Source organism: Amphibalanus amphitrite, unplaced genomic scaffold (assembly GCF_019059575.1).
Source record: "Amphibalanus amphitrite isolate SeventyFive unplaced genomic scaffold, NRLGWU_Aamphi_draft 000488F_arrow, whole genome shotgun sequence".
NCBI lineage: Eukaryota > Metazoa > Arthropoda > Thecostraca > Balanomorpha > Balanidae > Amphibalanus > Amphibalanus amphitrite.
The window spans coordinates 286,835-311,837 of record NW_024881982.1 but is presented as its reverse complement, the minus strand read 5'-3'; the positions used below and the strand labels follow the sequence as shown (position 1 = coordinate 311,837).

Genomic DNA, 25,003 nt, shown 5'->3' with positions numbered 1-25,003 from the left:
ACAGACTAGGTATTGGCGGGGACACTGCTCCGGGCCACAGAATAGGTATTGGCGAGGACACCGCTCCGGGCCGCAGACTGGGGCCAGACTGGGGACTGGCCAGGACACCGCTCCGGGCCACAGACTGGATATTGGAGAGGACACCGCTCCGGGCCACAGACTGGGGACTGGCCAGGACACCGCTCTGGGCCACAGACTGGGTATTGGAGAGGTCACCGCTCCGGGCCACAGAGACTGGAGACCTACACCGTCCTCGACATGTAGGGGGTTTCAGACAGTCAAATTATAGTGTCACTGTCCACTGCTCTCCGACTCGTGATCAGGCTCCAAGACTGGTTTCACATAACCATCAAACCCGTAGTTATAACCACTCACGCATTTTATTATAAGTCGCTAGCACTACAAATATGCCGAAGCCTCCAGTATAGCATAGAACAAAGTTGTAACTATAAGCAAAGTTGAATATTAGAAACCATATGAAAAATAAATATCTCCTAAAATAACTTTGAGCCCCGAATGCAGATGAGCTTGCATTGCCACCAAAACTACGGCTAATTATTGTCAACATTGCATTCGACAGTGGGCTAAAACACGTTCAGCACATAATATCAAATTTTGAGTACATACACTATATCTGGCTCAGGACAACTGACCTCTCATTTTCAAAATAGCACGTCAGATATTGTCACACACGGCGCACTGCTGACCTGAGACTCGGCGTCCGCCCCTCAATGCTACGCACGCCCCACGCCTCTCGGCACACACACACGCACACGGCATAGGCAGCAGGTGACCGAGCGGCCGGCGCCGGCAGTGACGGCGGTCCAGCGGCCTACTCGCGCGGCTCGTGCGGCGCCGGCAGCTTCTCCATGCTCGGCTCCACGCCCCAGATCTCGCGCGCGTACTCGGCGATGGTGCGGTCGCTGGAGAATTTGCCCGACGAGGCGATGTTCATGATGGCCTTGCGCGCCCAGGCGTCCTGGTTCTGTGGACACGGCCGGCGGGACGGGGTCGGTCAGAGGCGACACGTGGGGCCGGGGCCGGACGGCGGACCCGCTCACCCGGTCCGAGACACGGAGATACGGCGGCCGGCGGTACTACTGACCACGGCACCCGGTGGTCCGCCCGCGCGGCCCACAGCCGCCGGCGGACCGCGGCCGGCGGGCGCGTCCTTGGAATACATGGTCTGAGGCACGTGTCCTAATATTATCTACCCTTTTCATGGTGCATTCATTTCAACAAGGACTCACTATTAGCGAACAATAAACAAAAGGAGATACATGAGATGTCCTCGTCAGAAATAGATAATTCTACGGAATATTTGGCTGTTTTAGGCAAATAACTAGCCATTGCATGACAATAAAGTAACCAACAAAAGTTAGATATTTTTGTCAACCAGTGACACACCAATAGGCTCGATATATTCACTATGTGTAGAACTAAGGCGAAATGATGCAGCTAAGGAAGTTGATATGATGAAATCGTCTACGTAAACCCAGAAATTGAGCACAGCCGGCGCCTCGAGTCGCCGCTAGCGGCCGCCACTCACCATGTAGAGCTTGCTGACTTCGTCCTGGCAGCGGATGTAAGACTCGTAGTCGGCAAACAGCAGGAAGCGGTCGTGGTTCATCAGCATGTCTACCACGTCCTTGAACTGGTTGACGTCGTGCGGCGAGAAGTAGCCGCTGCTGATCATGTCGATGCACTGGCGCAGCTCGGGCAGCTTGTTGTAGTACTCGTGGGCGTTGTAGCCGCGCGCCTTCAGAGCCTCCACCTCGTCGACGTTCATGCCTGCCGGCGGGGCGGGAGACAGGGCGAGGTTTACCGGTCACTGGCGGTCCGCCGGCGGGGCGGGAGACAGGGCGAGGTTTACCGGTCACTGGCGGTCCGACGGCGGGAGACAGGGCGAGGTTTACCGGTCACTGGCGGTCCGCCGGCGGGGGACAGGGCGAGGTTTACCGGTCACTGGCGGTCCGCCGGCGGGGCGGGGGGCAGGGCGAGGTTTACCGGTCACTGGCGGTCCGCCGGCGGGGCGGGGGGCAGGGCGAGGTTTACCGGTCACTGGCGGTCCGCCGGCGGGGCGGGGGGCAGGGCGAGGTTTACCGGTCACTGGCGGTCCGCCGGCGGGAGACAGGGCGAGGTTTACCGGTCACTGACGGTCCGCCGGCGGGGCGGGGGACAGGGCGAGGTTTACCGGTCACTGGCGGTCCGACGGCGACTCGGCTGGCAGACGAAAGGAGTGTGACAGGGAGGGCAATGGGGAAACGGAGAAGGAATGGGAGGGAGAGACAAAGGAGTGACGGGGACAAAAACAGGGGAGCATGCTGTTGCAATATAAGAAGCACGTCCTAAAAGAGCAGAATAAAACGTCACCTTTTGAAAAAGGGTTGTGAATTGTGATACTAGGACATCCCCGTATAATAGCTCCATTTTTGAGTCATTTTCGAGTCATCCCAGCTGCCCCAGCACCCATCGAAGATATCCAAACACTCCTCGTCACCGAAACCCATCCCTTCGGCGGTCGGCGGGGCGCGAAACCTACTGATGATGTCCAAACATCCTGTGTCGCCCGAGCCCACCCCTCGGCGGTCGGCGGCGCTGTGTCACCCACCGAAGATAAAGATGTTCTCCTCGCCCATTTCCTCCCGCATCTCGATGTTGGCGCCGTCCAGCGTGCCGATGGTGAGCGCGCCGTTCAGCATGAACTTCATGTTGCCCGTGCCGGACGCCTCGGTGCCGGCCGTGGAGATTTGCTCGCTCAGATCGGCCGCCGGGATGATGCGCTCTGCCAGCGTGACGCGGTAGTTCTCCAGATAGATCACCTGCAGGACGGATAGCGGGAGAGCGGATTACACTCACAGATAAACGACACGACGCGGCGCGCACAGACGTGGATACGAAATGGCAAAACGGACGGTCAGAAAGTCGTCTCACAGGCCCGGTCTAGTCACACAATAACATACTTACAAACGTAAATAAAGTATAACCAGTAAAACGCCTTTTGGGCGAAGAACGAGCGAGCGAGATAGTGAGCCCTGCACGTGCGCAAGGGCGAGAGGGTACTTCCAACGGGCTTGCGCAAAGCACCCTTCTAACCGGTCGCTAGCGGTGTACCAAATTTGAACGCAATCGGCCCAGCCGTTCCTGAGATCTGGAAGCGGCATTCTGCACGTGCGCACGTGCAAACGGGGTCCAAACTGACTTTTGCACGGCACCCTACTAACCGGTCTCCAACCGTGTACCAAATTTGAGCGCAATCGGCCCAGCCGTTCTCGAGATCTGGAAGCGCCCCCTGCACGTGCGCACGTGCAGTAGCACCCTAACCGCAACACATGGGAATGCATTGCCTGGTGGGTGCCTACCTGTATGCCAAGTTTCAGCGAAATCGCCCCAGTAATAATACCGAGTTATTAAAATGGGAACAAATTTGACACCTCTTATTGTTGTATTTTGCACGTGCACTGGGGGTGACCCACATGCATCGAGAGTATCCTATTTTTTGTAGAAAGGATGCAGCTACCCTATAAAAATTACCGCAAGTCAATCGCCCAAGCGGCTGCTGAGATATGAGCCTCTCAAAATCACTACTTTTGCAAAACAGCTTGCACACCCTTGACTTTTCACGTGGCACGTGCCACGACGGTCACTGAGATGTATCAAAAGTAGTCAATTACGGGGTAGAAGGGATGGGGCTACCCAGCAAAAAAGACCGCAGGCTGAGCAAAAAAGTCCAGCGGTTGCTGAGATATAAGCCTCTCAAAAGCGTTACAGGCCGGGCCGGGCCGGGCCGGGCCGCTCATACTGATATTTTTCCGTTATATTGAAAAGACTCGCTTCGCTCCGGCTGCGCTCGCTCGCTCGTAACCATCGACAGATCTTCACGACCGACCGAAATTCCGTGTCTGGCGATCGTAGGCAGGCTATGTCCAGTTCCACGATACCCAGACCCCGCTGATTACCTTGAGTTTGTTGCCGACCACGGGGTCGTTGTTGACGATGTTTCCCACGGCCAGGATGAGCCGGATGATCTGTTTGGCCATGTGGTAGCCCGGCGCCGCCTTGCCGCCCACCATCACCGTGCGCGGCACGAACGGCGCCGACGGGTCCTTCTTGATCCGGTTGTACATGGTGATGACGTGCAGGCAGTTGAGCAGCTGCCGCTTGTACTCGTGGATCCGCTTCACCTGTGGCAGAGGCGGGGGAGATGTCTGGTCAGACCCTGATACCAAACTGCGCCGGGTAAACGACCAGAGCTCACCGAGCCATCAACTGGAAAGGACTAACGTCTGTCACGAGTAACCCAAGAGCTCCTTTCCGAGCCCACGTTCCCGTACCTGAGTACGCATCAGTCAAAACACCATCAGTTCAGCACGCAGCACACGGTATGTGTCTGTGACTTACTGCCTGGTTGATGCGTTGCAGCGGGTAGTGATCTATCAGCATAGACCACTATCCACGCCAGGCACGCCCTCTTCACACGCAGCCAGATACACATTACACACAGTGGCACACGGCCCCCGCGGCGCCGCGCCTCCCCGTGCCCTCCCGCCGCCCTGCCGCGCTCCCCACCCCCGTCCCTCTGACCCACCCCCAGGGCCTTACGTGGATGTCGAACATGGAGGCCGGGTTGACCTCGATCTCGTACTGCTTGGTGAGCATCTGCGCCACGCGCATCTTGTTCTCCTGTTTGACCTTCTGGACGGTGCGCACAAAGTTGGCGTCCGACACCAGCGGCTTCAGCTTCGCCAGCTCGTCCAGGTGGGTGATCCACTCCTCGCCGATTTTCTGCGCGCACAGAGACGTCACTGCCGTCAGTACAGTCAGAAACGGAGAGTGAAATGGGGGGCAGAGTCACTGCCAGCCAGGGCGGTCAAAGGTCACAGCTGCAATGTCAGCACAGCTAGTCATGGCGGGTGAAACTGAGTCAGAGTCAGAGCGCCCAAAGTCTGACGTTTCCCATCTGCCGGGGTTAAGAACTATTCTAATTTTGACCATCACTCATGGAGAGACAGCACAATAACCAGGCACGGGACGGTGTGCCCACAACCTACCTACCCTACCCTACAACCCCTACCCTCCCCACTACAGTGCGGCAGCAGACAGCAGATTACTAAATGGGGGTTAGAGCAACAGACACCGCTATAACGGCGTCGTCCGACCCACCTCGGCGATGGCGTCCGAGAGGCCCGGGTTGCAGAGCAGCAGCCAACGGCGCGGCGTGATGCCGTTCGTCTTGTTCTGGAACTTCTCCGGCCACATGTCGAAAAAGTCCTTGAAGCTGAGGACAAACGGCTGCCGTTAAACATTGAGGTGGATTTCAGGTACGTGCTTAGAACCACGCCTAGAGCTACGGCTACAGTATCAGAGACATACTAATGGCTTTACGTTTGCGCATCCCTTTTTTACAAAAGATTCTCAACTCACCGGCATTGTGGAATTCCGCCAGCTCCCCAAAAAGCTAGCATGCTACGTTTTATAACAGAGTGGATCCATCCCTATGAATATCCCACCATAAGTAGGTATACTTGAACACTTCCAATCCGGCCAATTTATCTCCCTGATGCCCGCTGGATGCTACTTTCTCCCCCAGTGGGCTCAGCACTCACACGTCGTCAGTAGCTACTCCTGCCGGCCCAATTTCTCACACGTCGCTAAATCCTCCCCTACCGGCCCGCGGCGCTCAGCCTCACATGTCTCGTTTGATGATCTCCGAGTGGAGCGCGGCCACTCCGTTGACGGCGTGCGAGCCGACGATGGCCAGGTGGGCCATGTTGACGCGCTTCTCGCCGTCCTCCTCGACGAGCGACATGCGCCGCAGTCGCTCCAGGTCGCCCGGGAACCGGTGGTTCACCTGCGGAGCAGACGGGGCGCGGTCACAGGGGCACCGTGACCGTGGAAAGGCGAGTATCCATCCAGCAATAAACCTAGCTGCGAATGGCACTGAGCAGTCAAAGCGCAGACAATAGGTAACAAAACATAAGTAACCGAATAATCGCGCAGATTCCATAAGCGCTGAAGTTTCACACATATCCTACCACTTTGAACAACAAATTGTTCAATAAAGACATGGAATCTTTTTGACGTGCGAGTCACGAAAAACATCAACACCGTAATAGAAGTTGCATTAAAAAGAAATAAAAAAGCTTCTTTGCTGATTTAGAGTCCCATCAAAATAATTACTTTACCTTTTGGATACCTTCTCTATTTTGCTTGTCATAGCGCCAGTCATTTACAATTATCCCCGATTGAACATACAAATATTGGCGCACATACCGCCCCGCGTGTCCCCTAGCCGCCGCTCCACCTCACCTTGTCGAGGAACTTCCAGTTGATGTCGTAGATGATCTCCAGGTGTCTGGGCAGCATGTTGCCCAGCATGCTGACCGGCCAGCGCTCCAGCGCCTCCGGCAGCACCGTGTGGTTGGTGTAGGCGCACGTGCGCGTCACTATGTCCCACGCCTGCCGACAGACAGACGGTCAGACTGCAGTGCCGCGGGGACTCAGGACATGCGCGTCACTATGTCCCACGCCTGCCGACAGACAGACGGTCAGACTGCAGTGCCGCGGGGGAGACTCAGGACACGGAGCCCGGGGGGTGCTTCACGGATTTAACACACCCAGGCGGCACCACCATAATTGGCCAGTAAGAGGGTACTGGCGCTAAACTTACCACGGATATGGGAGGGTCGGGTTTCCTTTCGGACTAGTTGGGCTCATCCGAGTGGACCGCAGCGCTCTCCCACTCAGTGCGCTCCCAGCGTCCTACTCAACTGTCAATGTCTTCAGACAATAGACACATACTGCCAAAAACCTAGCGATATGCGAGAGTTACTGCTACATTATATTTTCTCAATGCCTTGTCGAAAACCACAAATAGCTGCAGTTCTGAAGCCCTAAAAGCCGTTTTATTCCCAACTGACCGGGTCCCAGGCCAGTTAACAGACTCCCAAATCCCAGCCGTCACTGACCGTGTCCCAGGGCAGTTTCTCGATGTCGAGGAAGACGCGCATCAGCTCTGCGATGGCCAGCGACGGGTGCGTGTCGTTCAGCTGGATGGCCACCTTGTTCGGGAACTCCTCGAACGTGGTCCGCTTCGGACCGTTGCGCGCAGACTTGAACCGGCGCATGATGTCCTGCGCGGGACAGACAGCGGCCGGCGTCAGGGGGGGGGGGGGGGCAGACAGACGACGGACAAATGCACAATTACCACGGCACTCAGCTAGCAGAGGTCACTATGCATTTAATTTTTTCATGCCTGATGATATGGTTCTGTGCCTGGGATCTGATTATTCGCCCTGCACACTTAACATCAGGCATCCGGCCGGCGTGGATCGTTCTCCGCCATCCCCCGACACCGCCCATCCCAGCCCGAGCCGGCTGACTGCTGACCTGGACCGAGGCGGACACCATGAAGTACTGCTGCTTCAGGCGCAGCTCCTTGCCCTCGAAGAAGTTGTCGTTGGGGTAGAGCACGCGCGAGATGTTCTCGGCCAGGTTACGGTCCAGCACCGCCTGGATGTAGTCGCCGTTGTTGACTGCAGGACAGACAGACAGGGGGCGTCAGAGCAGACACGCGCGGACACGAGTGGCGGCCTACCATTGAACGGCTAAACGAAACCAGCCACGGTCAATCACAGCCATGATCCAGTTACCGTGACGGAAACATTTTACTCGTAAAGTTAGCCATAGTAGGGCCAATAACACAACCCCAGACACACCATACAACTATCAAAGCCTCAAGATAACCCGTCCGTTCGCGCCAAGTGCGCGTCCCGCAGCGCTCTGGTCTGTCGCCGGGTCACTGGTCAGACTCACAGAACTGGAGGTTGAAGCTGGACGGCGACATGGCCGACCAGAGGCGCAGCGTGTTCACCACGTTGTTGGCGTAGCCCGGGATGGGCGTGTCGTACGGCATGGCGAACACCACCTGGTCAGGGGCGCAGAACGGGCGGTCAGGGGCACGGACTGGGCGGACAGCGTACACAGAGTGGGAGACTATAAAACACAAATATGTCGGTCAGGGGGTTAAAAAGGACCGTTAACATAACGCCAGTTGGCATAAAATGCAGCGGCAAACGGCGAATCTGAATCGTTTTATCAAAATGCTTATCATATTGCGTTGACGTAATCATTCTGAAAAACACTCAGCAATGCCCGCACGGAGACTTCTGAAAACAGTACTAACAAAACACGCCGAAAGGTAAAGCCTCTGCCAAACATATCAAGCCCCTTTCGAGGATAATCCCGATGCACTGACGCAGCACCCCTAAATCACATTACGGTTCACGCCAACAGAGCGTAACCCTACTCCACGACTGCTCGGGACCAATCTGGACCGTCCCGTTATTGTTGGCTCGAGTTTAGAGGCGTGTCGACAGTGGGGCCAGTGAACATGCGTCCAGACCCTCGCCATTTACTCGCGGGTGGACCCAGTTGCCGCCGTCCACCCGGCCGTACACTGTATAGGGCCCCTCTGGACAGTCTGTGCCCCTCTCTCACCTGCGGGTGGACCCAGTTGCCGCCGTCCACCCGGCCGTACAGGGACCCCGCTGGACAGTGTGTGCCCGCTCTCACCTGCGGGTGGACCCAGTTGCCGCCGTCCACCCGGCCGTACAGGGACCACTCTCACCTGCGGGTGGACCCAGTTGCCGCCGTCCACCCGGCCGTACATGCAGACGGGCAGCACGTACTCGGGCCGCGCCGTCTCCCACGGGTTTCCGAAGCGCAGCCAGTCGTCCGGCTCCTCCGTCTGCCGGCGGGGTGAGAGGGACACAGAGGTTACTCACCATCGGCACAATGGTGTACCGCACACAAACGGGCACAATCGGGGACGTATTTACACTGTACACATTAGCCACTGTCTTCTCAGGAGTGCTGAAATACCATTACCATCCCCTCGGCGGCAATAACTCAGCCGTCCAGACACTCCCAACCCAGCAGAGCTAAATTGGCTACCGTTCCCTCATCAATGTTGACCTGGCAACCGCGTCCCCCGAGAGAATGCCGACTCCCTGACCCATCCAGTCCGTGTAACAGTTGGTCTACACCTCACAAAGTTCGTCTGCAGCGCTCACCCAGTCACCATTCCCTAGTATGTACTAGTGTCCGCCGAGTCCACCTCCAGTTCATCTCACAGTCTATCCCCAGTCCATCCCCCAGTCCGTCTCCCAGTCCATCCTCAGTCCGTCTCCCAACCCATCCACACTCTATCCCCAGTCCATCCTTAGTCCATCTCCCAGTCGATCCCCAGTGTCTGCCGCGCGCACCTGGCCGCCGTTCTTGATGCGCTGCGCGAAGATGCCGTACTCGTAGCGGATGCCGTAGCCGTAGGCGGCCAGTCCGATGGTGGCCATGGAGTCGAGGAAGCAGGCGGCCAGCCGGCCCAGTCCGCCGTTACCCAGGCCGGCGTCCTCCTCAATGTCTTGCAGCTCCTCAATGTCCAGACCCACCTGACGACGGGACGGGGGGGGGGGGGGCGAGGGTCAGCAGGGAGGGTCACAGCAGCAGGTATGAGTGACCGTCACACTAGCAGGTGGAACGGGGGACTATTCAGGGATGAAAGGGGGAATGCGTGGCCAGGGGCGACACACATTATTATATACCATCATAAACAGCATGACCATTTTGAATGAAAGTTGCTCCGTTGCTCATGCATGAATACACATTTTTACTTGCTTCATTGTTAACTGTGCTAAATCAATCGTTACCCTCTGCAATGTCGTCCCATATAACGGTGGCTCGGCCGATCTGTGAATGGGATTTCTTAGACGTTCTTGAAAAAAACTTGTTTGGTGTCGTATAATGCAAAATACATTCCAATACATAGTCAGTCTTAAAAGTACCGCGCAGCAGTGCGATGGATCCATCAAGCCCGACCATGGAAGGACTGCTAAATTTCAGTCACCGAAGCAATTGACATCCTCGTCCATTCCCAGGTCAATTGGTTCGGTGACTTTCAAATTATAGCAGGCCCTTCCTCTGTCAGGCTTGATGGATCCACCGGTACTTTGCGCGGCACTTTCAAGACTGACTGTACTCCTGACTGTGGAAGATTGTATTGTTTTTCTCTAAACCACATACATAGACTACGCACGGGCTTCTCCTGCCAGCCAGGGTGAAAGGGCACCAGCCTTACTATCGAAAAGAACGGCCCGAGGTCCATTGACTCAATACTAACAAAACGGACCCGACTGGACTGTCCAAACACCGCATGACGACTCAGCGTACGCTTCTTACCGACTCAGCCCGGTAAACAAACCCATCCCATCTGGTAACGCACCCCGCAGTGGCGCGCTGCCGTCAGTGGCGGCGACAGGCAGCAGCCCGGGACGGGGACGGGGGCGGCTGATCAGCCGCGGCGACCCAGAAACGACCGCGAGGTGGCAGCCGACAGAAAAAATACGAGATAGGTACACCTTAACACTTTGCATATTGTGCTTTTAGTGAAAGTGGAAAAGCCTTAGAGAACAAATTTAGGGAGAAAATGAAAAAAAAACACCGCAAGTAAGCAATAACGCCCCAGGCCATGCTAAGCATTCAAAAGGTACGTAAGCCATGGCGCTGGTATTTGTCAACAAACCTTCTGAAAGTAAGGATTTCGTAATCACGTTTCGTAGGCAAAGTATGTTATGAAAAAAAAGATATAAAGGGGCGGGAATAATTCCCTCAGTTGGGGGAAAACCATGTTTTGAACATCTACCAAAGAACCTCAGCGATCGATATGTTCAAGAATGGAAAAATGATACTTTTGCCTTGGGTAATCATCACCCAAAGCGAGGGCAGCTCAATTATCCTGACCGTCCAAATAGGTGAAAGTGTGGGACGATCAGTGCGTCCCTGACCGCGCCTGCGGTTTTGTGCGTGTGTGCGTACGCCACACACGTTGCCCAACCCCTATGTAGGGATACGCCGGCTCCGGCTGGCTTCATGAAGCCCCCTCACACCGTGGCATTGAGGACACGGGACGATCCCCGGCCGCTGGATAGGGCTGCCGGGACCAGAGGCCACAGACGGCCTGCTGGAGCGACCGGCTACCTAAATCAGCTGCAGCAGTATGACGTGACGACGGGCTACGCAAGGCGGCAGCACTCTTTGGAACGGTGCATCGACCAGCTACCAAAAGCGACTCTAACTGCACAAACAATAAACGGTGCGTCGACCAGCTCCCTAGGCGGCTAAATTACTGGAGCTGTGGTTTGTCTGTGAACAACACGTCGTCAGTGACGGCGGCGGCGAGCAGCAGCTCCATGACACCTGAAGCCGCTCGAGCGAACGGTCCATCTAAAAGCTGCAACGGTTTATGATTGGTGAGACTGTAGAAAGCAGCAGAACGGACATAGCTGCTGAGCCACTGGGACGACTGGCGGTGGCAGCCTTTCGCCCGCTGGACGCCACATTACCTCCCATAATAACGGGGCAGTGCAGCGCGGCGGCTGATTAGCCGAGCTGAGCTGGCCACGTATGAGGGACATTTCATGGTAGCTGGGTAGAGCCAGTCGGCACCATGCAGTAAAGACAGCAGTCAACACTAAACAAACACATAAAGTGCCCTACAATACACAGCTTAAAAGGAAAAAAACTTATCATTACTAATCCATACAAAAACAACAAACAGTGTATTCGCTCAGCAACTGCAAGGCTGGTAAGAGCCCCCGCGCTCTGCTGAATCGCGTGACAAGGTGTGGGCCGAGGCGCGGGGTCCCGGCCCGGGCCGCGGCGGCCGTCGGAGCGGGCCTGGCGCCGGGCCGGGCCAGGTCAGCACAGTCAGCTGATGCGTAGGCGGCGCGCCCACCGGCCGGGAAAGCGACCACAGACGGGGCCGCAGTGATAGTGACGGCCGCCGCCCCCGGCCCGGCCGTGATTGCTGGCCCTGCTGCGGCGCCCGGGGGCAGGGTACTTACATACTGCCGGGGGCGGACGGCCGCGGACCGATGGTCCCACGCCACCCTATCCTAAACATCCCACTGTTGACGGCCGTCAGAGCCACAACCGGCCTCACTCCCCATGGGCCGGTCGTCAGCGGCACCGACTGCCAACCCTTCTCCATGAGCCGGGTGCCGCTCTGTATGCGCCGGGTGCCACCGGATCGATCTAGTAGGGAGTCTCGTGCAGTGACCTGGCAGAGAGCCCCACCCACTGACCTGGAAGGGCCCTGTCACAGGCGCTCTGCACTTCCGTGAACGCGCGCCGCGGACTGACCTGGTAGAGGGCCCCAAACATTGATATGGTAGAGGGCCCCACGACTGACCTGGTAGAGGGCCTCGTCGCAGGCGCTCTGGATGCCCAGGTTGATCATGGTGTTCTGCAGGGTGCGGCCCATGTAGTACTCCAGAGACAGATAGTAAACGCGCTGAAACCAGAGGCAGCCACGGTCAACCAACAGGAAACGTCCTGAGATAGGGACACGGGGCTCAGCGTCTTAGCAATGCGAGCTGGACAAGGAGCATTGTTAAAGCAACACCATTACCGATTATATCCCATACTCATAGACAGATATGTGCATGGATTCGAACGATGAATCTACATGATATGAATCTGCTACATATATGAATCTGCTGTTTATATGTTACATTTATAGATTGTCTCCCGTGGGGGCTTACCTACTTTATGTCATTCTTTTTGATCACCCTGTATGATCTCAGAGGATCTCAAAGCAAACGATAAGCTATGATCCATGATCCCACTGGATCCCATGGGAAAAATATATCCTGGATCTATGATGATCTCATAAGATCTGACGATGAATCAAGAACAGGGATCCACAATCGGAGTGAATCTCACTAATGTAGCTTGTGAAACTATGCTTCTTTCTATATGGTTTCATGTCGATAAGTGTCGCGGAGGCTGCCAAAAACTATGAACTGTTATGTGTAATCACATAATATCACTGAAACAGAAGTTCAGAACCATTGCGAATTGTTGTACCAAGTGTTCTGGAATATTTATATGTCGACAGAAATTGAGTAAGGATCTATGAATTCACCGGGTCTCTAGTCTAAATATAGGTTCGGATCTATGATCCCAATTGACCTCGCGACAAATGAAAGAGTTGTATCTATGATCCCATGGTATCCGAGATCAAGATCCGTGGGATCAGATCTCAGATTCATTTTCTCGAATCCGTGCACATATCTGCACGTAGAGCACTTGCGTATTATCAAATGAAGGAAAAGTATTTTGTGAACTGCATCCCACCATTCTACAAGCGTATACCTAAACTTTATTTCGACTGTCTGTGTGAAAATGTTTGTAACAAACCACTAGATGACTTATGACAGCTGAGATTGTGCGGAAAGAAAAGGAGACGAAGATTTTGCACATTTTCTGACGATTTCGGCCTGAGCTGTCTGCCGTTCCGACGCGGCTGTTCGGTGAAACTCTGTGAACGGGGCGGCGCCCGTGGCCGCCTGGTAACAGACGGAGCGACCGGCCGGCCGGCGGCGGGCGGCGGCGGCAGAGCAGCGGAGAACGCCCGCCACGGTGCCGCCGCGTGGCCGCACCGAGAGCAGACCGACCCGACCCCGGGACGGTGACCACGCCTGAGCCTGACGCCACCTCAGCCGACCGACCCCAGCTGGCGGGGGGGGGGGGGGCGAATCAGAGCCGACCGACCGAGGTGGGGCGGGCTGCCCGTCCTCACCCTCACCCTCACCCCAGCCTCCAGCACTGTCTGGTGGCGGTTCTTATCAGCACGCTGCAGGTTCGGCCATATATGGAGGTTACTTGCTCTCATTGGTGATCAGCGACACCCGGTAAATCTAACAAATGAGAGGCCGGGAAACGCTAGCAAGCTGGAAGCACGCTGATAAAAACGGTGACCGAGCCGCGCTCGTGTCGGGTCGGTCTGCTCCGGTGCGGTCGGCCGTGGTCGACCCATCCGACCAGGGACGGGGGGTGGTGGGGTCGGGTCGGGACCAGCACGCCTGACGGTGCCGGCGGCAGAGACGCGCTCACTGCGCCTCGGTGTGTCAGGGTCGGCGGGAGAGACCCGTAAGTCTCCGGAGATTACTCGACGGGCGCTGACAGCCGAGATACATATCCGCTTGTTTATACGCAACACATCGAAAGAAGTATGTACCATTCATATGAGCTGGTCCAAGTGCACGTAACCGACTGGTTACACTTTGCAACACTTGAATGTCACAAGTGTACCCTGCCAAATGGCGCAAACTCAGGGCATATGTGCTTGGATTCGTATTATCTCTTGTTTAACCCTCAACAAAACGTCTTAACACGAAGAAAAAATTTGGCGCTCATCCTTACATATCTGGAGTTCACCGTTTCTCAGATGGGTGAAGCTAAGTTCAAGTGAGGCGAAGTCCCAATCTCCCAATCCCAATCGAACATAATTTTGGAAAGAAAACCTTTTTTGTTGTTTCACAAGTACGCAAGCCAAGTTTCAATAAGGTATTATTGAATTTATGAAAATCGAGACTACCCATTTTGAGTTTACAGAACTTTGAATAAAAAGCGCAGAACTTTTAGTCCATCGCACAACTTTAGTACCTACTTTGTGGCAAGTTCTTGGATTTTGATTCTCCCTCTAACAATTAGGAATTGAGCATTCATTACTAAAGCCAGTGAGTGAGCTGCAGTGGTCCGGCTGCGTGGACACGTCAAGTTTTGGCCTTTAAATTTTCTCAATTACCCGGCATTTCCCGATCAGGTGGTGGAGGCCCGCACCACAAACTCTGCTACACTCTGACTTCGTCAATCCATTACTTCAGAGCACTGTAAGTAAATTCGTAAGGAAGCAAAATATGTTACGAAATACGTAGGTACCTAACTAGCTAGCTTGCAAATGTTTTCAACTTTTATTATTCCTTTCCTTCTTTTAACCTGTCGGCAGGAAGGAGCTTTCGCAATGCCCCGATTCGATACCAGAGTGAAGTTGCTCCATTTGAAGACATCTGCATCATCTCTCATGACTCATTTGATGCGCATGCGACATCTAAAGCAAATACACACCCAGTTGTGGGATAACACATTCCAGCAGCCCACGCAGGCCGAGCGACGCTCGATCCCCGCTCGCTGCCCGGTGTTCAAGTACATAGATAATGACAGTAACCTTCACCCGCGCCCCTGTGTCGTCGAGGCTCTCTATATACGCTGTGTCGTCATTTGCCCAGTGTTAGACACTTGTGTTGTGCGTCCACAGAAAAACAGCAGAGTTTGTTCTCGATAGATTGTGGAAAACGGCACCTGTGTACCGGTCGTCAGCCCCACCAGCCGCCGAAAGCGAACGGGCTATAGAAGGGTTATATGGTCACCGTTACACCGCAAGCTGTGCATGCTACCTACGCGAGGTCACAATGAGCAGATCACCGTCATTTGAGAGGTGCCGGTCCTTTCCTACACCGCATAACTGAGCGACACCGGACCGCGGGTTGCCGGTACGACGGCCCTGCGATGGCGCGGCCCCGTGCGGGGGGGGGGCGCCTGAGTGAGCGTCGGGTTCGTGACGGCGACCGAGTCGGCGTTTGTTTATGGTGTCACCGACGCCGGCTGCGAGCCTGAGAGATACGGCTGGGTGTCGGGGGGGGGGGGGGGGGGGCACTGGAGCATATAGGGCACTAACCCGTACCGTGTCGCTATGAGTGTGAAATGGGGTGCCTTGCCCTTTGACGGGGCGAGCATATCAGTGTACTCGTAAGGCTTTATAAAAATGGTGCTTTTAATTTTCTAGTAAACCATTCTGTGATTTGAAACAAACTATGGCATCTTGTCTTCCCATAAAAGTATGCATGTCATCAGGAACGTCATCCCAGTCAAAAATGCTCGAAATCGTCAGAAATGATGAAAATCAAAATGCACTTCAGTCTTAAGTCTTAACCTTCGTCTCCACGTGCTGTCTGACGTGGCACGTGCGATGTGTAAAATCAAGATGAGCCAAAATTGTTCCGCTCTTTTTACTCTGCGATTAGCGGACCGACAGCCCCAAACCTTGGCCTCTCGGTGGGTGTGCACTAAACCGGATGATCCATTGCCTTGCATTCAGGATGGAGTGCTAAAGCAATTGTGCACTAATAGCAGCCGCTTAATTATTTGAAGAACAGCTGGGCCGGTTGTGCCCAAAGTTAGTACAGCGTTACGCTAGGGATTGGTTGGAAGGGTGACCCGCACCTAACAGCTGGCGGTGTTCGAATCGCACTTAGCGCGAACAGGGCTCACCATTGTATTCCCGTTCGTCGCCCAACAGGCCTTCATCTGTTTAGACGCTAAGCCAGTAAAGCGCCCTTTTTGCCAAGACGCCTGAAAGCCAATCAAACCTGATAGGGGTTACCCATCTAGTCTAACAGTGGACCAGCTCTGACCGCAATCGGGATAGCCGTTCATGAAAGGCAGTAGTATGCCGAGACGGTCACCCAGACTGGACACATAGGAAATGGGGGCGTTCCACGACAAATCGACAAATAAAAAACTAAATTTGCACCCTCATATTTTATTCTTCGTTAAAAACTGGTGTAAGGGGTTGTGATGGGAGGGGAAGCCAGCTGTGGCAAGGATTTTTTTCTTCGAACAACGGTTTCCGAGATATAGCCTCGGGCAATTCCTGGATTTCGCGCTGCAGCCCTGTGTTTGGCGGCCTATAACTCAGAAACTATTGGTTTTTTACGATAAAAACTTTATATGGTTCAACTCACAATCAACCAACAAATATTTTGGCTATCTCGGTTTTTCAATTTTTGAAAATTTTGATCACGTGACCTTTTGTCCTATTTTTCGAAGAGTGACCTTGATATTTTCCCCACTGAAAGTTGCAATTTTGTCTGATGACGATTAAAGCCTTATCGATTGTCATTCATATGCGATAATAAAAAAAGTGGTTATCGCCCTGCGTTGACCTCAGGTCAGGTCATTTTTATGACCTGTCCATTATTACGAGCGGGAGCGACAGCGAGATCTCGAGAATAAAGCAAGATAGCGACAAGCGGTAAACGGTAAAGGGTACACACGGATAAGGTCTATAATTTTTACTGAGGTCATTTTCAGGTCAGGTCAAAGATGACGTCACAGGAGCTAAAAGGAAGTCAAAATAGCGGCACTATACATATATATGAAGTTTTTCTCAAATAACTTTCAAGGTATCCCAGCTAGGAACAAACCATCGCTTAGCGCTTAACCATCGCACCATCGTGATCCTCTCGTCGATCCGCATCGAAACATATGTATGTTAACCTCGAAAGGTCGAAAGGTCAAAAGTTGACCTTAGATCACGTGACCTAAGGTCAACTTTTGACCTTTCGACCTTTCGAGGGCAACAAACATATGTTTCGATGCGGATCGACGAGAGGATCACGATGGTGCTATTAGTTTGTTCCTAGCTGGGATACCTTGAAAGTTATTCGAGAAAAACTTCATATATATGTATAGTGCCGCTATTTTAACTTCCTTTTAGCTCCTGTGACGTCATCTTTGACCTGACCTGAAAATGACCTCAGTAAAAATTATAGACCTTATCCGTGTGTACCCTTTACCGTTTACCGCTTGTCGCTATCTTGCTTTATTCTCGAGATCTCGCTGTCGCTCCCGCTCGTAATAATGGACAGGTCATAAAAATGACCTGACCTGAGGTCAACGCAGGGCGATAACCACTTTTTTATTATCGCATATGAATGACAATTGATAAGGCTTTAATCGTCATCAGACAAAATTGCAACTTTCAGTGGGGAAAATATCAAGGTCACTCTTCGAAAAATAGGACAAAAGGTCACGTGATCAAAATTTTCAAAAATTGAAAATCCGAGATAGCCAAAACGTTTGTTGGTTGATTGTGAGTTGAACCATATAAAGTTTTTATCGTAAAAAGCCAATAGTTTCTGAGTTATAGGCCGCCAAACATAGGGCTGCAGCGCGAACTCCAAGAATTGCCCGAGGCTATATCTCGGAAACCGTTGTTCGAAGAAAAAAATCCTTGCCACAGCTGGCTTCCCCGCCCATCAGAACCCATTAGACCAATTCTAAGCAAAAAATAAAATATGAGGGTGCAGGGCACTTGTCGATTTGTCGTGGAACACCCCAATGGTCGGATGGTTTGGCCTGCAGAGGGCAGAGTCATCTGTCAATACTTCCCTCCAACGCCCATTTTACGTCCATAGTTACGCCCACTTACAGGCGGGCTCCTGGTCCTGCTCCCCCTCCCCTCCCCTGGGTTACAGGCCCACAGCAGCGAGAGACCAGCCCATTCCTCGCACTGCAGGTGGGAGCGACAGCCCGGGGGGCGGGGCAGGCGGCACCGAGGGCGGAACTCGGAACCTCCGACCGCACGGTGACACCCTCAGCAACTATGCCACAAGGTCACAAACCAATTTTGACCAAGGAATATTGCCAAAACAGGCATTTTTGTGAAAACGTTTTTCCACTCAATTTCTGTTTGATGCCAGAATTGAGAAAAAAATAGAGTGAGCTTGGTTTTGTTGTTGAGAAGCATCACATATGCCATACTGGCTATTTATAGTTCAACTCGAAAATTCGACCTTGTGTCAAGGTGACCTGACCGCTGATGGTCATGCTGCATATATGTCAATCTGCATTGTTGAGCTGAACACATTCATGGTGCACCATGGGATATCTGTGATCTCCAAAAAACAACATGCCTAGGAAGAAGTTGCTGATAACCTTCAATGACCCATTATGACCTCATTAACCCGGCAGGCGGTGGGCCTACCAGCCACCTTCCGCGTGGTGGGGGGGGGGGGCGCATTTTTTGTCCCCCCCCCGTATCTCCGAAACTACTGGACGGATCCGGAAAATTCAAAATGGCGTTCGATAGCCCTGTCAAATTTGTCGAAGTAAACCAAATTTCATTGACCTCGGGGTCACCGACGACGTCGCAGGTCAGGTCAAAGATAAAATGTTTCACCGTTCACGGGGCTTCTAGGGAAAGCGCTATAACACCGAGTAAAACGCATTTTGTCGAAAATCAGCGATAAGGCGTCAGTTGTCTAGTACATATGTTGCTATTAGAGGTCACTGTTCATACCAGGTCAGGTCACAGGTCAGGTCACCAAAGGTCACCAAGGGTCACCACATGAGCCCAACTTTACTAAGGTTATGCGATGCATGTTTTATGGCCAGTTTTTCATTTCCAACTCAATGGTGTTGGTTATAAGACCATCAGGTACGGTTTAGGTCACTTTCTGGTGGAGGTCAGGTCAAGGTCAGGTCAAAAAAGGTCAAATTTCAAAGTTGATATTTTTGCATAAAATGGGTATCGATTCGATGCAGCTCGTCACGGGGAGTCTAATGGTTGTCTTTGTTTTGCTCTACGAGGTCTAGAATTGCTAAGAATTGAGTTTGAAAATTTGACGTCATCAATTTTGAACAGTTTTTTTTTTCGCTATAACTTGGCCAAAAAAAAGAGGTATCGATCTCAAATTTTTTATGTAGATAGAAGGCGGTAGGGACTATCACATATATTCCGGTTTTTTCGAAATTCAAAAAACTTTTTGGAATTTTTGGCTATTATATTCAAAAAATCTATTTTTTTATTTTTGGGGGTCAAAATCCAAAAAAAACGAAAAACCGAAATAGCAGTTTAGTAGCCCTTTTGATTCCACACCTTTCATGTCTGAAACATTTTTCTGTATCTCTAAAGCTGTAGGCCTGACAGCTCTTCCCCCGAAACCTTTTTTTGGGTCGAAAATGGCAAAAATGACGTCACTCTGACGTCATTAGCGGCCAACCTATCACAGCCTTTGGAAAAAAAATTTGGTCACCATATGCGCTAGCTGCTCCCGGGAGGGTACTGAAAGTTTGGTGACGATCGGCGCAGCGGTTCTCGAGATATATTGAAAAAACTAAAGGGGGGGGGGGGCAAAAAATGCCCCTCCCCCACCGCCTGGAAGGTTAATACAAAGTAGGGCCATAGGCGGTCCCAGGGGGGGGGGGGCACGGGGGCCATGGCCCCCCCTTGGTGCTGAAAGGTGGGGCCATACTATCTTTTGGCCCCACCTTTCAGATCGAACAAAAGTCCTAGAAAGCTTTTTGTATGTTTCATTTTCTTTCTTGCGCCATCAAAGGACGTAAATTTCACTCATGAGTGGGCTCAGTTTCGCATTCTGTCAATTTGGCGGTCAGCGTCGGGAATATCAGCGTGGGTTTAATTGAGGCTCTCTAGGCCCAACAATGGCTGGCATGAGACCCTCTTCGGCAGTGGCGGGTGGGCCCTGCCAAATGAGCGTGGCTCTACGACACTTAAGTAAGACCTCATGGGTTTGTGCTGTGCACCTCAGAAGCCCGGTGGTGACGCCGTATGCCGGCTTGGTTTCTTAAGGATTAGCGTGGGAGTTGGGACCTCCGGAGCCTGCATAGAGTTTGCATGAACTAGTATGCAATCTCAGAGGCCTGTACATATATTGTGTACACAGTGGCGGTCGCGGTGGGGGGGGGGGGCATCAGGGCCATGCCCCCCCCAAAGGCCAATAAAGGGAGCCAGCATATCATTTGCCCTCCCCCTCAAACAACCGATGGGCCACCATAGGTGTATGGGGCCCTGGCCCTTATTCGATCGTCACGAGGCTCAAAAAACCCACTCCCAGCTATTAATATAGCTCCCACACCGGTCTTTGAGCGTCCTACACTGACCTCTGAGGGAACTTCAGTGGCGGTCAAGCGCCCACGTTGGCCGCTAAGAGCCCACATTGACCTCTGAAGCCCCACATCTGGCTTATGAGGGTCCCTAACCGGCCTCAGGGGCCCCAACCGGCGTCTGAGCGTCTCACACCGGTCTCTGGTGGCCTTATTTCTGTCTCTGGTGTCCCAAGACGAACCTTTAGGTGCCAATGAGGGCCCCGCACTGGTTGCTAAAGACCCGATGCCGGCCTCTAAGGGCCTGCATTGGCCTCTGAGGAGGGCCCATCTTGGCCTTTGAGGGCCCTCTGCTGGCCTCTGGGGTCCAACGACGGCTCATGCCGGTCTTTTAGAGCCCCACGCTGACCTCTGAGGGCCCCATGTTGGCCTGTAATGAGTAAGGACCCACATTAGCTTCTGAGCCCAACACGGTCTCTGATGGTCTCAAACTACTGGCCTTTGCAGTTTGCAGGCCCTGTACTGGTCTGGGCCCTAAACTGGCTTCTAAGTGAAAACATACATGGGTGGGCTTCTGAAGATCAGAGGGCTCACGAAGACTCCTGCGACCTGCACAGCCTTAGGTACGTTGGTCCTGATCGAGATCACTTAACGTCCTGATTGTCCCGCGTAGATTCCCTCATATTTCGACGTCGGGACCCCATGAGCCGTTGTGGTTCCTGGGGCTGGCAGAGACTGATGAAGTCCTCAGGGCTCAGGGCCAGTCTTTTTAGCATGAGGACTAGGCAGGTTGAGTGAGCCCCAATAGAGCCGTTTCGAAGCCCGCAGGAGTTGCGCGCGGCCCTCAGATGCCAATTTTGAAAGCCAGGAACCTTTGGTCTCCAGAGGTCGGTCAGTCGGTGTCGGTCGGTCACTCTCTCCCGCCGCCACACAACTATATGGGTAAATGTCATAGTCTGAAAATGCTCTCTGGGTTTCACATGCTTGTTCAAAGCAAGAGGTAGGGGTAGGTTAACATTAGCGTCGCCACGGGGGGGCAAGCGGGGCAGCTTGCCCCCCCAACCTCGGACCGGGCACCCCCTGAGATCGATACAGATCCGATGAGATTTTGGAGTCGGGGAAAAATGGGGGTACCTTCTGAGAATGCCTGTGAGGTCAGACTCTGTTGGAGCGTGCAGTTCAAACCAAAGTCAGAGTCGCAGTCGCCAAAATCTTCAAGACTCCGACTCCAGACTCGGAAATGTCAATGCCATGATTCATGCCATGTTCCTAGTTGGTTCTTTATTACATTTTGTAGCTGATTTTCATAAATTTTGGAGTGCTGACACATAATTTTCGTTCAAAGCGTGACACGAAATCTTCGGGGCCTTTCTCAACTCTCGTCAAATGTCTGCGACAGGCACAAGTACCGTTCAAGTGCCGCAGGGCTCATGAGCCTGCTTTTCACACAGGCTCCTAAGGAGCTCCACTGAGCTCTAAGAAGCTTTCGGAGGGCCCAAACCGGCCTCTGAGAGTCCCACTGGTGTCCATGTTCTCTAGAGGGCACATACAGGGATCTTTGAGGACATTATACATACGTAGACCTCTGAAGGGCCACACGAATCTTTGAGGATGCCTTCGAAAATTTCTGAAAACCTCAACTGGCCTATGATAGTTAAGCCGAACTTTTGAGGCGACAGACTTTACTAACCCCAACCCTGCATCTCAGGGGTCACAACTCACGTGTCCCTCTGAGGGCCGCAACACATGTTTCTTATGTCCCTACCAACGTAGGGTCCTTAAGGATTCGACACAGACCCCGACGGTTCACACTGTTATTCGAGGGCTCCAGGCTCACCCTGGGCCTAGTTTCTTAGCGCCCGCCGCCCACACTGGCTTCTGAAAGCTCGTGTGCCCTAAAGGGCTTTCCGGGCCCACCTTAGGCTCGGAAAGCCCTAAAGTACCACGTACACGTAAATATTTGGGGTGACCCACGCCGATCTCCGGGATCCTAAGCAGGCTTCTGAGAGTCCACACTGACCCTGAGTGGCCTGAAATGGCCTGGAAGTCGCAATCCTATCTCTAAGGGATCCCTTGCCGCTATGCCGTGCGTAACTTTTGGTTCCGTTAAATATTTTTGGTCGCGTTTGCAGCGCTTCCCTTCACTCGAAAAACCAGAAACTTTTTGTTCACACTCGAGTGAACAAAACACTTCTTCTCACTGCAGCAAGGATGAATGATGTACTTCCGATTCACACTTCCGACATTCTCTCTCAGTCTCCGCCGAATGCCCAATTCTTAGCTACAATCGGCGGCTGGGATAAGCCCTATGCATTTCACGTAGAACCTCGGCGTGCATGCGTGAATGGAGGTTTTAGCGAGGTGATCCGATTCAAATGGAGCGTTTTTCACCTTCTTCTGGGTAATGATCATGAGCGACGAGAGTCTGCACAGGGGCCCTCTGCAGTGCGTCGGCAATCGCAGCCACTGTAATTCTAACGGTCGTTTTTGTCCAGAAATTTCAAAATTTTGATTTTTTTTGTAAAAAAAAATACATGCTATAGCTAAAAGGAAACTTTGTCCCCATCGGATTCCTCGCACCATTGCGCGTCGAATGATATGTAAAACGAGTGAGTAACGGCTGGGGAAAGGCAAGATTTAACACAAAACTTGATTTTGCCCCCCCAACCGAAAATGTCTGGCGACGCCTATGGGTAGGTATCTGTACTTTTCCGAATTGTTTTATAGTGGTAAGGTCATAAATCCGCGTGCCCGACCTTCCAGTATATGCTACACCGATCCGTCGCCATGATGCAGTGGCCCGACCGGTGGAAACACCGTGGGATGGGAAATGGAACTGGTGATTTTGCCTTAAATTTAGCTTAAAGATTCCACGCAAGAATGAGATGGATGAAGCATAAGTAGTGCCAACTGCGCGGCGCCTCGTGGACGTAAAACATTAGCCGATCACCCCCCACCCCCACCCCCTCCGGTGACGGATATAAATGTTATGTCCCGCGAGTGTGAGTTTGGCCCCCCCCCTTTTGCTAGCGGCTGCGACCGCCATTGAGTAGGGCCATGGGGGCAGCTTGACAAATCATTATTGAATTAACACCTGTTAGGAATGTGTACTGTATCAGCTTCAGACAACTCATTCTTTCTCATTCAAACTCATTCTTTCAGACACAAGGTGCTGCTCATACACATTGGCTGATCCACACAGAAAGGTTAAGATGCTCTGCCAGGCATAACTACCTATTCAATACAAGGTTTTCCTTTTTTTGAAATCTAGTTATGAAAACTTAAAAAATCTATTCATACAAGCTTTCTTTAAAGTGCATAAGATTTTCTCAGATAAGACTAGATTTCATTAGGTTTTAACACAGTGGGAGATCCTAATGCTCCAAACTGATAATATGCCCCCCTCCCCCCGGCATCTGCCAGCACGCCACCCATACATCACACACTTCACTGCCACTGGCCACATTTGGCCAGTCAGTCACAGGCCACCTATCAGTCAAGGCAAAACATTGGCAATAAGTGCAGGTTTCCTGTGAAAATGTTGGCAATTTCTAAACATTAGCATTACACTCACCTTTGGATCCTTTTCATAGTAATTTTGCTGCGTTCTGATCCAGCGTGAAACTAGATGATCCCTGACAGTATATGCCAGGGCAAGGTAATAGTCTCGAGCTGTCGCAACATTTCTGTCTTTGACCAGAGTGTAATGGACATGTCGATTGAAAGTCTTCTTGATGTTTACAACGTTTTCCACCTGGGCAATGCCACGGACACTGATTTGCTTGCGCCTTTCGTATTCACTATTAGTGGGAGGCACCCCAGACATTTTTGGATCAATGTGAAAACAAAAAATTTAGATCATTCGACACCGCCCCGAGCCGCTGCGAGACGAGTGAGACACACACCGTAAAAGAACCGAGGAAATATATCCGCGGTGATCCGCCCCCTCAGGTCACAAAACAAGCACGACTCGCGTATTTACAAATTGCAACCGAGCTCCGCCGTAGGGTATTTTATTTCCGCCGTGGTGTATTTCACTTGGGGGATTTTCTACCATACATCTGCCTGAGCTTAGGGTAATTACAATTTGTCGGCGACGTTCAAAAATGATGCACCTTTTTTCGCAGTATAGGATATCGCATGTGTATGTTTCTGCCTTTTTGGGTGCGCTTTATCGGTTTTTCGTGAGTAACTCGCGCAAAAACCGTCTGATCGCGACGAAACTTTCAATACCTCCGATTTTATCAATTTTACACCTACCCTGAAAATTTCATGACCTTGACCCAAATGACCTTTGACCCGTGACCTATTTCTCGAGACCATAATTGGCCCGAATCGCGATTCAGCGTATGTCGGTTCGCATTAGCCGCGCGGTTGCAGTCTTCACGTGGTTTCAAGCGTTGAAACATGTGATATGATGCTGGTCCCATGCATTAGGGTGGGTGTCAAGGTCACCTGAAGGTCAGGTCAGCTC

At 52.6% G+C, this 25,003-nt stretch overlaps 1 protein-coding gene across 2 annotated transcripts; it reads right to left on the bottom strand.

The window, feature by feature from the left end:
- Positions 1 to 361: 361 nt before the first annotated feature.
- Positions 362 to 24,511, bottom strand: LOC122392494 (glycogen phosphorylase-like). 2 transcript variants are annotated; one of them, XM_043387406.1, is made up of 15 exons: positions 24,104 to 24,511; positions 12,248 to 12,349; positions 9,267 to 9,449; positions 8,630 to 8,749; positions 7,816 to 7,927; positions 7,390 to 7,535; positions 6,969 to 7,133; positions 6,310 to 6,459; positions 5,691 to 5,851; positions 5,164 to 5,278; positions 4,603 to 4,785; positions 3,960 to 4,184; positions 2,612 to 2,822; positions 1,550 to 1,791; positions 362 to 985 (listed from the first exon to the last, which is right to left on the bottom strand). In XM_043387406.1, the coding sequence occupies exons 1-15, from the start codon at positions 24,353 to 24,355 to the stop codon at positions 833 to 835; spliced, it is 2,520 nt and encodes an 839-aa protein (XP_043243341.1). In that variant the 5' UTR covers positions 24,356 to 24,511; the 3' UTR covers positions 362 to 832. The 2 variants fall into 2 exon arrangements, with proteins under 2 accessions (XP_043243341.1, XP_043243342.1); XM_043387407.1 differs by lacking the exons at positions 8,630 to 8,749; positions 9,267 to 9,449; positions 12,248 to 12,349; positions 24,104 to 24,511 and adding an exon at positions 8,500 to 8,545.
- Between the last annotated feature and the right edge of the window lie 492 nt (positions 24,512 to 25,003).